The 14,859-nt window shown below is 46.1% G+C and overlaps 2 protein-coding genes across 3 annotated transcripts; one reads left to right on the top strand and one right to left on the bottom strand.

Annotated features, from left to right (window-relative positions):
- Positions 1 to 416: 416 nt before the first annotated feature.
- LOC6494257 lies at positions 417 to 2,174 on the top strand. Its single transcript, XM_001960619.4, has 2 exons — positions 417 to 870; positions 1,814 to 2,174. Exons 1-2 carry the CDS (start codon positions 774 to 776, stop codon positions 2,146 to 2,148), a joined length of 432 nt encoding a protein of 143 aa, XP_001960655.1. The 5' UTR covers positions 417 to 773; the 3' UTR covers positions 2,149 to 2,174.
- LOC6496304 (muscarinic acetylcholine receptor DM1) lies at positions 2,165 to 13,527 on the bottom strand. 2 transcript variants are annotated; one of them, XM_014908263.3, is made up of 5 exons: positions 12,689 to 13,527; positions 7,624 to 8,805; positions 7,372 to 7,555; positions 7,114 to 7,301; positions 2,165 to 5,512 (listed from the first exon to the last, which is right to left on the bottom strand). In XM_014908263.3, the coding sequence occupies exons 2-5, from the start codon at positions 8,571 to 8,573 to the stop codon at positions 4,336 to 4,338; spliced, it is 2,499 nt and encodes an 832-aa protein (XP_014763749.1). In that variant the 5' UTR covers positions 8,574 to 8,805; positions 12,689 to 13,527; the 3' UTR covers positions 2,165 to 4,335. The 2 variants fall into 2 exon arrangements, with proteins under 2 accessions (XP_014763749.1, XP_001960654.1); XM_001960618.4 differs by having other exon boundaries at positions 7,165 to 7,301.
- Between the last annotated feature and the right edge of the window lie 1,332 nt (positions 13,528 to 14,859).

The raw sequence follows: 14,859 nt of genomic DNA, 5'->3' as shown, positions 1-14,859 counted from the left end.
GCGGTGGATTGGCACGCGCCGCGGCTTCCGCGGGCAGGTTTTCTTAGCCTCTGGGTTACTTCTTAGCCACCTCGGCCGGAAGCCGTTTAGGGTTTTGGGCCCGCAAGCTTTTATGGCCATGTGTTGACAAATCAAAGGCTGAGACTACCTATGTATCTCCCACCTGCTGCCGCCCCGTCGTGGTCAAAGTTGAGTGGGTCACTAAACTTGGGAAATATTTCTGTGTTTGCGAATGAAACCGCAATTAGCGTTGATTATGGCCACCAGAGTTGATTGACATTTTGTGGGCTAGTCTAGTCTGGCCTGACTAGCCGCTGGCTTCATTATTAACCGCACCCACGCGAAGCTCATGTGAATATTGATCCTTTGCCCGGTTGTCCTGCGATTATTAATAATGGTCACGCGCGCGGAAAACTTTGCATTGCAATTTCCAAAGTCAGTTGCCAGCGCGTTGGCCCCACAAGCGGACGCTTTTCACTCCGAGTGCCGCCTCCTGCTGTCTCCTTAGGCGAAATCCTGAAAATCACTTTCGGAAAATCCGTAGAAAATCAATACTAATGACCCATTAAACGTGGCCTCAGCTGCACTCGTCCGTAGTCTAATGAGCTGAGTGCCAGCGACACCGGAAATTGAATGTTGAGTCTAACCAAGCGGCTGCAGCAGGAAATCACATCAGCATCGGTTTTTATCGTTCCGCTGGAGAAGTAACGGCACAGGTAACCCTAAAACGGAAGTCTTAGGCGTAATGCCTTGCGCCTGAGTGGTTGCGTAGCATGGGCTGTTCGGGTTCCAAGTCCACGGCCACAGCAGACGATACCAAAGTCCCCGTCTCAGCCAAGTCAACTAAAATGGAAGCCAAGAAGGAGTACCGTGAGTACATGGGTGGTCTATTCTGTCTACGATTTTCATTTCAATTTGTAAACAAAAGGGAATAGGAAGCAGGCCAAGTTATCTGGTCCTTAAAGGATAATTTAAGAGGTGCCATGTGAATATTTTTGACAGTTTTCATCAGATCCTTGAGAGGAATACCTTAATCGATTTGTGGGCCGATTCCGAGTCATTCTGCATCAAAACATACAAACAAATTTTTGGGTCCATGTTTTTCAATTTTTCCTGATGGTACCCCTTGTAAAATCCTGGATTTCCAGGATCCCCGATTATGGCCTCTTGCGATGTCTATATCTTGGGCAGTTTTCATCAGATCCTCGAAAGGAATACCTTAATCGATTTGTGGGCCGATTCCCCGTCATTCTGCATCAAAACCTAGAAACAAATTTTTGGGTCCATATTTTTCAATTTTTCCTGATTGCGATACCTCTTGTAAAATCCTGGATTTCCAGGATCCCCGATTATGGCCTCTTGCGATGTCTATATCTTGGGCAGTTTTCATCAGATCCTCGAAAGGAATACCTTAATCGATTTGTGGGCCGATTCCCCGTCATTCTGCATCAAAACCTAGAAACAAATTTTTGGGTCCATATTTTTCAATTTTTCCTGATGGTACCCCTTGTAAAATCCTGGATTTCCAGGATCCCCGTTTATGGCCACTTGCGATGTCCATATCTTGGGCAGTTTTTATCAGATCCTTGAAAGGAATACCTTAAACTATTTGTGGGCCGATTCCCCATCATTCTGCATCAAAACCTAGAAACAAATTTTTGGGTCCATATTTTTCATATTTTTCCTGATGGAACCATTCCGGAAATGGAAAATCCGGAATAAATATTTAATTTCATTAACTATTTATTTACCAAAACTTAAATTGAAACATTTCTAAATTTTTTTTGTTTATTTGCTTAAATATTTCCACCAGCTGCCTCGGAGGCCTTTACTATTCCCCTGGAGGAGGATGAAAGTCCGGAAATGCCGCTCAACGAGACTCTGCGACAGCCGCCCAAACGGATCCAGCAAATGTTGCAGGAGGCGGCCAAGGCGGAGCCCCCGACTCTGGAGGAGCTGGAGGACAAGCAGCAGAAGGCTGAGCACCGGCGCCAGGAGTTGATGCAGCAGAAGCTGGAGATTATACAGAAAAATGCACAAATGCTGATGGGGCGAGGACATGGTGGGGAAAATGACGAGGAGGAGTCAGGAGCCGGAAATGGGGGAAATGAAAATCCGGACAGAGAGGAGGAAAAGCCAGATAATTAGAAAGCACACTGAGAACTCTTTTTTCATTCACATTTTTTATTGTTAGCTTTAAATTATATATGTATTACTTTATATCGTAGTATATTTCCAAACAATTAGATTGTATGCAATTAAATCTGCTCTCATCATCAAAATGCTGTAATCGGTTTTTGCTCAGAACTTTCTTATTTTCTTTTTATTTTTTAGCCTATGTATATGTGTTTTCAAACCCTTCTTGTGATCTATTTGGTATTTTGTAATCAAGTGGTCCGGCCCTGGCCGGGATTATATAAGTCTAAAGGCTATAAGTATTTCGGATTGGATTTGCAACTCGACTTGACTCGAATATACGTATAGTGGGTATGGGGACTAGCCCATATACCATATGCTCATTAGGATGTGTGTGCGTGGTTGGTTTTTTGTAAATCATGTCTTTTGGATTGGTTGGTTGTTGCTTTCTTGTTGCTTGGTTACTTGGTTGTTGGTTGTTAATTCCCATATTAAACACCGTATTCATATATGTATTTACTTGTGTATATATCGTATCGTTTAGGTATAAATATGCGTATTTTGTGTCACAGACACTACAAACTCCGCTTTGATTTGCGTCCAAGGACCTCCGTTCCCCATCCGCGGAAAGGAGGCTCAACAATTTGTTAGATCTTTCAATTAGTTACCTACATACACACTCACTTTAAAAATGCTTCGCTTCGTCCTTTCGTAGTACCTGGATGTCGTTTTGCTTACACTGTATGTACTTTTAATTTACTCTCTCATATGCTTTAAATATGCTTGCGGTTTACTATTAATTACGTTAGTTAGTTAGTTATTTAGTTAGTTACTTGAATTGGTGCACTTCGAAGAAGCATTTTTGGTTTAATAACTATGAGTTGGTGTACGATTCGAGGGAGGGAGTCGTGTTGGGAGAGATGGTCCGCCAGTCGATGGATTGGCAACTTTTCAACACAACCTAGGGGGCTTTTGGTTTTTACTTTTGTCTATAAATACTATGCCATCGTCTCTGGATCGATGGGCCCATCTCTGCGACACACAACGCCTCGATCTATTGCTTTTACGATTTTGGTTTTTTAGAACTATATGTATTATCCGTTGATAATCCGTTGCCGGCTTTAATTAGTTAATCGTCGTCAGTTACAAAAGGTTTGTTCTTAGTTGTTGAACCGTGGTGGGTTACGTTCTTAATACATACAAATAATCGTAATTTTATACATACATATTCAGATATATTAGCAGGTATGTTACTACAAATTTGTGGCACGATTCTTGCCCCTTGCAACATGTTACTTGGTTTCTGGTTTCTACGCACATGTACAAAAAACTGATTCAAACTATCAAAAACGAGCAGTACAATCACAATTTCCCCCCCGCTACAAATAAATATATGGGATATATATATATTATATATATCGACCCCCACCCCATAACCGACACAACGAAAATCGGAACGAGATCAGAACGATTCCCATTGGTTGGCCCAGGATGCAACCTCAAAAATTGTTAGCGATCCGCGTTGCGATTCGTTGCCAGCGGAACTTAATCCTTCCTACTACTTTGAACTTGTATTAAAGCTTTTTTGGTTTTAGCCCGACTCTCTATATCCCCTGCCTGCCAACAAACTTAAGCTTAACTCATTTTGCCGTGTGTATAATAATATAGTAAATATATATTTTTATATATATGCATGTATATATGAATTCCAAATCGTAATCCACTATATTTGTATTAAATTCTTCTTGCATGGAGCATGTGCCTACCTAACAGTACATAAACGTCTAACAAAAATGGAATCTTTCGTTATATTTTTGGGATTTTCTTGGGGATCCTGATCAACATGGTTTAAGTGATGGGTCACGGGGCTGCCGAAAGAATATAATTCTAAGATTATATAAATGAGATCATCATTGTTTGAATTTCAAATACTAGGGACGCTCAAGGATGTCCTGGAAGAAATCACTGGCAGCCCACAACTCGGAATGTTAATGCATTTTCTATTCTCTGTGTATAAATAGTCGGGGGCTAGACATCAAAAAATCAGTACTGCTTTCCAAATGGTTATTCCCTAAACCTAACTTCCGGTTCTCCGTTCAGCACACAACACGCTTTTTGCAACTAATATTAGTTAACTGAGGGCAGGTGGACTTCAAGGACTATAAATATGTTTATGTTGCCGGGATACTCTATCTAAATCTAATTGTAAACACCGCGCACCATGCCCTCCCGATTCCTGGTGTGCCACTTGCAGGTGAGGATGCGGATGTAGGTCCTCCGGAAGGAGGCGTTGCACAGGGCATAGCACATCGGGTTGATCGTCGAGTTGATGTAGCACAGCGCATAGAAGAAGTCCCACAGCTCCGTGGGTATGCAGTCCGAGCAGGTGGTCAGCGGCTTGATCAGCACCAGGATGTTGTACGGCGTCCAGGTAATGATGAAGCTCAGCAGGATGGCCGATAGCGTCTTGGCCGCTTTCGACTCCTGTCGCTTCTCCTGCGACTTTTTCTTCTTCTTGGCCGCATTGCGGGCATTCAGTAGGGCGTGTGCCCCCACTGCACCCGGGCCACCACCCGCCTTGCCCAGCTGCTTGGGTATAACCTTGGCGTTAAGCAGCCTTGCGTCGTGCTGGGCATGGGACATCCTCCGGCCAAGTGGCAGGCTGAACTCAGAGTCGCGCGACGGCAGAGGTCGCCGAGTGGGCGGCGGGGCGGTGGTGCTGCTATTTGGATTAGTGCTGGTATTGGTGGTGCTCGAGCACGGCGGCGCATCCTCGTGTATCATCTTAATGGAGGGTGCACAGTCGCCTTGCAGGCTCAGGGTTGTGCCGGCTGCCGAGGAGCTTCCCCCCACATTCGAGCCGCCACCCACATTTGTGCCATTGGCCGCCGCGGAACTAGAACCACCGTCGGAGGGCAGCCGGATGAGTATCGTGTACACGGAATCCTGGCTCACCGAACGCGAATTAATCCGATTGATCACGGGCAGGGTGCGTGAGTCCCGATGCGCTGCATTCCCGTGGCCGTGTCCGTGTCCATGTCCGATTCCGCCTCCATTTCCGTTTCCGGCACCGCCACTTCCGTTCGCCGTCGCTCCATTGGCATTCGTGCTGTTGTTATTGTTGTTGATGTTGATGTTGATGCCGTTGCTGGCGTTGTGGTTGCTGTTGGCCGTCACACTGGGAATCGCATTCGCGCTCACACTCGCATTCGCGGTGGCCGCCGCATTCATTTCCTGCAGCTGCGAGATGGAGGCGAGTGTGGGGCGTGGCATCGGGGTGGGGGAGACATCCGACAGCAGAATGCTGGGTGGCCGCACACCGCTGACACTGCCGCCCATCGAGTAGTTGTCCCGCATTACGTTCATCGAGGTGCATCTGTGTCGGAAAGGGGCGAAAAGAGGGAGAAGAAAAGGATGTGGCATTGGTATCGCATGTTAACACACACACAAGCGCACCCGTGATGGCCCACACAGACAGATACAGGCACACAAGTGGACCACCACACTGACACTGACAGGCAATGAAACAACAGCAACAACGAAGGGCCTGCTGACAGGCCAGCTCGGGCCATCTCAGGATGCAACTGCTCCTCTAACTGGCATGCCACACACTCACACTAACACTAGAACACTGGCAACACACAGATACTCACACAGACACATAGGAACTAAGTGGCACATGCAGTGGAGGAGTGCGTTTTGGGATGGAAACAAGTGGCCGGAAATCGCAACTTAAATCGATTACTCAGTCGAATGCTCGCATATAAATTGAAAACTAGAATGTCCTGCGGTCGGGCACTATAATCATCGTTTCTTTTATCCTTGGATCTGCATTCCGGGCTATTTAATTGTTATTTTTAGCTAATTATGGCATTCTGTATTCACCCAAAAACCGGCTATTTGCTAATTTGCTATTTGATTACAGCTCTCTATTCGAAACTGAGATTTCCTTAATTTATTCCATTTGGCATTTCAATGCAAAATGCACTCTGCACCGTCCCATGAGGCTCAATTACGGATGCAAATTTATAGGCAATTTTATTAAATGTTTTAAAATTCTATTTTTTATGTAACAAGTGGGTTTAGATAGATTAAATCTATTAGGAAGCTTTTTAATTAGAATTGGAAATGTATAATTATTTAGATGTTACATTAAAGGACTTTATAACTTTCAATCCAAAATAATCCCTAAAAGGATATCTATTATAAACTATTAACTTCCTTAATGACCTTTTCTTCCCTAAAAAAATACACCTAATTGCTTTTAAAATGTATCTTTAAGATAGCATATCCCCGTCAAAGCCATCAATTCCTCAAATCCCATTTCACGCGAATTAATTACTGCCATCGGAATCAAGAAACCCTCTAGCAGAATGCCACTGTTACCAGTTACCAGTTGCCAGGACTTCAAAGCTTCAATTAGTTTCCATCCCAGGACACACCCAGCCCGCGTGTGTGTGTATATTAGTGTTAGTGTCAGTGTCAGTGTGCTGTGGTGCAGTGTGGTGCAAAGCTTCTCTCCATCTACGTGGCTTAGTGGGGTGCTGTGACGTTGATCGATTCGTGTGTGAGTTTTGCAGAGAGGGGAAAGTGGTGGGTATTAAGGATATTGGAAGTGCATCGTGAAAGGTTTGCGGTGCTATATAGCTACTGAAGTATGGCGAATTCACTTTATTTTTCTCTCAATATTTTTTGGTGGTGGCAGATATCCTGCGCAAGCATTGGACGAGAAATCGAACTTTATATTGTATATATATATAGATTGTGCTTGGTTTTCAATTTTAATCTGTTTGTTTGCTTTTTTGGAAAGTGCTCTGAGTGCAATTGATGCAATTCATGCACACACGCACCCGCACACTGGCACACACGGATATGTGTGTGCGTGCACGGGTGAGAGACAGTTGGAGTGCGGTGGGTGCGGTGTTCGGCTTACGCAAATAGACGATTAAAGTTCAGAATTTTGATTGTTTTTACTACCTGGAGACGGAGCTTTGTAAAGGAGTTTCAATTGTTACTGGTGTTGCATACCCTAAATCAGACGGCTCCTCCTGTTCGTAGGCAAAGTCGTCGGAGTCCTCGCGTCCGGAGTGCCACCACGCGATGCACCACTCCTTGATGCTGCCAAAGCATGTGTACGATTTTTTGATTGTATTTGTGCTTTTGATCTAAAAATTAGATATTAATAATGAAAAACATTAATTTTTCTAAGAGATGTAAGAGTTAGGGATAACCTACGCTTGACTTTCGCGAGTGCATCCCGTGGTAGCCCGAATCCATGACCATGTTCGTCATGTAGACACTCTCCGCATCCGCCGAGCTCTCGGAGCGCGGTCGCCGCCAGGTGTCGTGGTCGTTGCCGCCCATTTGGCCAAAACCCAGTACGCCACCACCCGTATGGTTAACAACAGTGTTTTCGTCACTAAAAAAATCCGGAAAAGGGATAGAATATTGAAGTCAGAGACCTAGTTTGGCAGACTACCCACTCACCTGCTATTGGAACGCTTGCTAGAGTCCTTCTTGCCCGCCTGCAGATTGGGCAGATCCTTCTGGCGCTTCTTCGTCTCCCGCCAGATGCGCCAGTAGAGGAAGCACATAATGGTCACCGGAAAGTAGAAGGCGGCCAGCGCCGTGCCGAAGGTAATGTACTGATTGGTCTCGATGAACTGGATGTAGCACTCGTCCTTGGGCACTGTCCGCTTGCCCTCGATGTACGGCCAGCTGTAGATCCAGGGCGGCCAGAGCAGGAGGCTGATGCCCCAGGCAGCCCCGATCATCACCGCCGCCCGGTTGGTTGTGCGTTTGGCGCGATATGTCAGAGGACGCGTGACGCTGAAGTAGCGATCGAAGCTGATGATCAGCAGATTCAGCACGGAGGCGTTCGAGGCCAGGTAGTCGAGGGCCAGCCACGTGTCGCAGACAATCGGACCCAAGGGCCAGTATCCCAGGATAGTGGTCACCGCAAACAATGGCATCGATATGGCTCCAATGGCAAAATCCGCAATAGCCAGCGAAAATAGGAAGTAGTTGCTGATCGTCTGGAGCTGCTTGTCGATTTTGAAGGAGATCATCACCATGACGTTGCCCGCCACCGTCACCGTGCTCAGAATCGCCGCCACGAAGCCCATGACCACCATAGAAGCCAGCGAGTACCGGGGTCCCTTCGTCTCGAAGCCCATGGTGCCGTTCGTCTGGTTGCCATACAGCCCGGAATAGGGATCGTACATCCCGCTGGCCGCCGTTGTCGTCAGATTCTCCAGCAGGGCCGTCAGCAGAGTGGTGCCAGTGGGTGTTAGTCCCGCCGGACTGCTGGTGGTTGTGGTGGTGCTGGTCGTCGTCGTGGTGGTGGTCGTTGTGCTCGTGGTTGCGGTTTTAAACAGCGGCTCCAGTATGCTGGGCGGACCGTGGGCGGCCAGTGCCAGACTCATCACTGGCTCCATGGCGTATGCGTGATTTTATCTGTTTTGCAGCTGCGGGGGATTACGATTATCTCTCTTTATCTCTCTCGTTCTGTCTCTCTCTCTCTCTTTGGCTCCCTTTCTTGCTAATTTAATCTGTGTCTAGCTATCTCTTTTTCAGGACTCTGTGTGTGTGTCGCTTTAGTTTGCTTTCACCCGCTGCTTATCCTTTTGGCTGCACCCACGCAAGGCGTTGGCCATTTTTCCTCTGGCCCTGCAAGCAATAAAAAATGGGGTATTAAATGGGATTAGGGGATGATGCGACCGGGAGATGCCCTTAGTTTTTGGCAAGATAAGTATTTAAAAAGAGTAATCAAAACAGCGGTTTCATTATGACACTCCTAACCAAACAACACACATGGGAAGCCCACTTGAAGGACGAAATCTGCTTGTAATCAGCTTATCCTGGCGAGGATCCAACTGAGAATGTGTGGCGAGAAAATGCAGTGTACACGAATCAAGTTGCATGACACAATTCCCCAGTGCCCAGCCCATCCCATCCCAACAAATATGAGGCATTAAAAAAACAAAAACAAAATGAGAATGGCGAGATTTATGAGAAACTGTCCGATGCACAGGCCTTTGATATATCTCGTCCTTCTTGGACAGGCATTGGTGGGAGAAGGGTGGAGGGAGGAGAGGAGTCGTGGGAAAGGAAGCGAAATAATATATTTACAATGCCAGGGGCCTGACTTGCTTTGTCCTTTCTGCAAAATGACATTTTCTGTGTGATTTGTTTTAATGGAAATGAAAATGTAAACGTAAATGTAAATGTAAATGAAAACGGCTTGAATGCGTTTCCTTGGCAGGCTTCAGCCTCAGCTCCTACGTTTCAGGCCATCCCTGCCGCCATTATTTCCATTTTCAGCCACACCCACAACATTTGTTGTTCGTTTATTACTGTTTGGCAACAATGGCAGCGGCAGAAAACAGCAACAGCACCAGAACCAGCAGCAACAAGAGCAATACAATTGGCAGGAACAACAGCAACATGCAACAGTCGAAGAAGGAACTTGGCTCCTTGTTCGAGGCTCCGACACTTTGGCACGGAAATGTTCCGGGCGGCTTCCTCTGACACTTTTCAAAACTATTGATGTTGTCATTGGCCATATGCCTATACATAAGTTGATCCTGCAACGGCAAGGGAGGAGGAGGACACTGCCTGCCTGTTGTTCATTTGGCGGCCATTGTGTGCGCGACTTTGATTTGGAAAGTTTTTAAATGAAAAAAAAAACTAAGTTACGCATACGCCGTGGCTGCCACCTGATTGATAGGCCGAGATACGAGTGGACACAATGAAATGCCCATGATTGATTCGCATTCAATACGAATGTGACGGTATTGTTGGCTCTTCTCCATTGTCCTAGTGGGTGGTTGGGCTACAAAAGGGTCAAATACTAGAAATCGAAATGGAATGGAACTACCTATTTACTGCCCACTCTGCTTTGTTTAATTAATCATCAGTAATTACACGAGACTGCCATTATGGTAGCAAGTGTGTTATGTCCATTCGAATTATAATTCGTTGCATACTTTCAGGTTGGAGCGCACAGGCATTGTCCTGCCATTTGCAATTTGTGTGTCGGATGACATTACGGATAAATTCAATTTGGAATTATTCAACATACTTGAAATTAGCAGAACTGAATTGTATTAAATTGATTGTTCAATTGACCCCCTGTCGGGCCCAATCGACTTTGGTTGGCTCTTGTTTTCGGCTATTTATGGAAACTCAAATGGATGCCCAATTAAATGCAGCGTTAACCAATAAATCAATCAAAATCCGTCTGTTTATCTCATTGAAAACACGCACACACACACACACACACACACGTATAAATCAATTGCAAAACAGGCCAACAAAGGGGGGCAGCTGAGGTGGGGCAAACCAATGGGGCGCCATAAATTGAGCCGACATATCGTATTGACAACAAAAACAGGAGCAACATTTCCAATAAATGAAAAACAAATCGCAGGAGTCGAGGGCTTGTGTATGAGTGGTATTTCTTTGCTTGGCTGGTTATCCTTAATAGTAAGATGTTTTCCCTTGTTTTGTTGTCCTCCTGCCGCAGGAGAGTAGTTGTTGCACAGTGAGAAACGGTTATCATATTGAAATAGACAGACAGTCGAATGGGAAGACCCAGTGGCGCTAGGCTATACGTGATTTGGACTTTGCCACGTCAGCTTATGGCTTATGTCCCTCGGCCTGTCAATTGGGCGTAACTAGTGACTAGAAACTGATAACCACTCTTGTCTGCCACTCGTATAGCCTGTCTGCTTCGCAATACATTCAAATTTGTCAGGCCACCGACACCGACACCGCCACCGCTCCCTGGAAAGTAATCGAATTGAGCTTCTTGTTGCCGTGCCTCGCTTTTTGGCTGCCATAAAAAAAGGATTTATGGATTTATTATCAAATGCGTCGGGTGAACAGCAAAAAAAAAAGAGAAACACCCACTGATACAGAGACAAACTCAAAAACAGGAACCAACACACACACGAGCGAACCACGACCCGCGACCTGCGAGGATTTGTTTTGCCATTTATTAGGCTATTTTTATGACACAGGCCACGAGTCGTGGAACGATGATGAAGTAAACACAGTAAGTAACCGCTAATCAAATCAGGGGGTCGACCAGCCAACCTGGTCATACGATTTCCATGGGAAAGTACGAAGGCCTATTATGAAATGGCATGTTATGGGGCCAGGCTACCACCTGCTGGTACTTGTGAAGTGCTGGTACTTGATTGTGTTTTCTCTTATCACACTGGTATTCTGGCTAACTGGCTAGTAATCCCAGTTAATTAGTTGTTCAAATGGTAATTGTAAATATTCTATCTATCACAGGATCAACAAGGGGCGGGGTAGGGGACTCTTGGCAAGAATTATGAGGCCATGAGGCATGAGGTCTGCCATGTCCTTTGAGAGGCCCTTAGGCACTTTCCACTGTATATGTGTATTTTTGATCAGCTCATCAACAGTCGGCTTTATTTTGCATTGGTTATTCTGGTATTCGGGTACTGGCTCTGGTGCTGGTGCTGGTGCTGGTTTCTGGGTCCTTTTTTTCGCCTCGTTTTATGCGGGCTCTGTCAACGCTTACACACCCAAGCCCGCACACGCGCCTATTTACACACACCCATACTCCCACTCACACATACACACAATGAAGACACACTGAAAAAGGAGAAGAAAGGCAGCCAACTAGCTGCATACTTTTGTGCGGCCCGGTCTTGGGGCTTTTTCTGGGCTCTTTGCCGTTTCTGCTGGCTTATGTTAATTTTTGCGCGAGTTTAATTGCTTGCCACATGGCTGCTGATGCCGAGCGGATGCTGCTGCTTGATGTTGGGATGTTGGGATGTTGGGATGCTGGATGCTTTCTGCTTTTCTCGGACAGGGTGCTGGCTGTCGCTTTTGCTTTGCTTTTGCTTTGGCCGCCTGGCTTGTTTGCGGAAATTAAATTGCTGGACTGGCTTTCACCTTATGCTCGCTCGGGCAGCCCGCTAAGCATATTGCCAAGCGAAAAAGTGCCCACACAGAGAGAAAAACTTGGGGGAAGGACTATTTTCTATCTGAGCCTGATACGTTTAGAACTAGATACTTTATCAGCTGAAATTTTGTTACAAGATCTTCCTTATTCTTTTAAGAAATATAACACAACTGACCTACATTTCTAATAATATAAATACTACGCTTATAATCCCCTTAAATAATACAATAATTAGCCACTTTTTAAAAGGACAAAAAGGATTTAAAGCTTCTATTATCTCCCTCTCCTATTAAAGCCTTCAGAACCTCCATTTTTGTTAAAAATGAACTTCCTTGTTGATACATTTCGTTTAAAGTTTCTCTCTCTGCAGGCTTGGGTGAGGTTGCGCGAGCTGGTGGGCGGTGGTCGAGGTGGGTGGTGCGGCGGCAGAGCCACCGAGTGGCTAAGGGCAGAGGGACGAAGTACGGCTGGCCGCGCCCCACCGACCTACTCGCACAAAGTTTAATCAAAACGAGAGCACTGGAAACGGAGAAAGCAGCGCTGCCGGCGTCAACGCACACACACACACTCTCACTACACACACACACACAGACACACACGAATACTTACTTGGGATGCTCTCTCGGGTTTAGTGTCCCCTTCTCCGCTCCACTCCTTTTTGGCGACGAGTGTGAGCTGCCCTCTCGCTCTGACCTATTGCTTATTTGTGCCCGCTCAGCATCGGCTTCAGTTGTAACGGTGACATTGCTGTTGTTGCTTTGGCTTTGTTTTTGGTTTTGTTTTTGTTGATGCTGCCTCTGCCTCGGCCGCAGTCGCTGCTGTTGGGCTCTGCTGCTGCGCTGTCACTGTCGCTGTCGCTGTTGATTTCGGCCATTTGCCGCTCCCAAAAGTATGCTTTGTAATTTTTTGTATTGTGCGCGCACATCTTTGGCTCTGCTTTCTAGTCCTGCCCCCCCAGCTCCTTCTCCAGCTTTCCCCCCTCTCCAGCGCTGCTGCTCCGGCTCCTTTGCGTTGGCCTGCTCAATTCATTTCGCCTTTCGCCAATTTTATTATACACAATGCGAACTGCGACGCCGGCGCCGCTGCCACAGCCTCTGTCACGGTCGGCGTCTACGCTCCTCGGCTTTGCGTGCCCAAAGTTTCCACATTTAACATTAACATTGTAATCAAGTTTATTATTTTCGCTATAGATACACGTTAGTTCCCAGTTCCCAGCTACCAGCTCCCAGATCACTCTTAACTATTGGCCTTTTGGGTTAGATTTAATTATTGCTTGTATTCGATTCTATTTAACTCGAAATTCACTAAGCTAGATAATAAAAAACTGTTAAGCGTTTTGCACGCGTCCACTGGGCGATTAGTTATATTTGGGGGATTTTTAGAAATGTTATTTTATTTTGCGGGCCATCCAGAGGCTGAAGCGCACGTTGCTAAATCTCATCCGGGACTGAAACTGAAAATTCCATGCATATACCTTAACGGTACATCCGAGTGGCGAGAGACCCGAGAGAGCGACCCATAGCCGAAGCCGAAGCCAAGATGGAGGAACGAGAGCGGTGCTCGGCTCCTGGCTTTGTGCTGGAATTTGTGTTTGTTGGGCAACATTGCGAGCATCCTTTTTGGCGAACACCCTCGCACAAAAGGATGTGCGAGTGTGTGTGTTTGTTCGTGTAGCGGAAAAGCGGAAAACTGCGCGCCTGCAGGAATGTTAGTGTATCTGTGTATTTGAGTGTGTGTGAGTGTGTGTTTCTGATGCTGCACAGCCGAAAATGTGTGCTGGCAGCGGAACTTAATGGATGAATATGAATGAAACCGCCGCAACAGTCCAACTGCAGGAGGCGGGAATGGGGTGGCGGGGCGTTCCCCGCCCCGTTAGTGGGCGGTGCAGGGGGGTTGGGTTTCCAGGTGGCGAAGACAAGTCCGCACGAGGCCCACGGGCATTGCTGAAGCATGCTTGCCATGCCATCTTTTGTAGCTTACGACTGCTGTGTGCGCTCTTCATCAGCAGCAGTAGCAGCAGCAGCAACAGCAGCAGCAGAAGGAGCAGCAACAACAACAAATGTCCTACAACGGCAACTTGTGTCCGCTGGCTTTTCAATGGGACTCTGGGCGAACAAGTGTAACACGTTAGTGTGAGTGCGGCTGCGAGGGCGTTCGTGTGAAGTGGGTTTGCTGGAAAAGCGCATTCTCACATTTCAAATAAATAATACCAGCGGCGTTGTTCTGAATTGGCAGGTCAATGGGCGTGCTAGGCCGGAAATCAATTGGGAATAGAAAGTGGTGGAAAGGCCAAGCATTTTTAAGGCAAGCCACTTGGGTAAAATTTAAGACTGCGTACACGCGGCGTATACGTAATGTCAACAAGTATGAAGTGAAGTTTAAGATTGGGGGCTTCACTGTTAACTTAGCTTAAACTTTTTAGTCTTAACTCTTATTTAATCAACTAATTAAACAAATAAAATAATTACAAGCTATGTAGATATGACTATATCCCAGTTTATGAAGTTCAAAAAGGATTTTCATCATCCTTGCTTCATTTTATTAAATCATAAACATCTCGCCAGTTTATGAAGCAGCAAAGGACAGCATCAAAATCTGCTACAAAATGTAATTACATTACAGTATTTTAAATTCGAATCCTTTGGCTCAATTACAAGCGGGTCCCTCAAGTGCCCTGCCTTTATTAATAGCAACTCATGTTGCGTTTAAACTGGACAACAATGGATCTAACGCGCCTGACATGGCACTGGCACTGGCACTGGCAATGGCCCCAGTGACCC

This window comes from Drosophila ananassae, chromosome 3L, assembly GCF_017639315.1.
Source record: "Drosophila ananassae strain 14024-0371.13 chromosome 3L, ASM1763931v2, whole genome shotgun sequence".
Lineage (NCBI taxonomy): Eukaryota > Metazoa > Arthropoda > Insecta > Diptera > Drosophilidae > Drosophila > Drosophila ananassae.
Note: the sequence above shows the minus strand (reverse complement) of the source record. Positions and strands in the feature narration are given on the sequence as shown.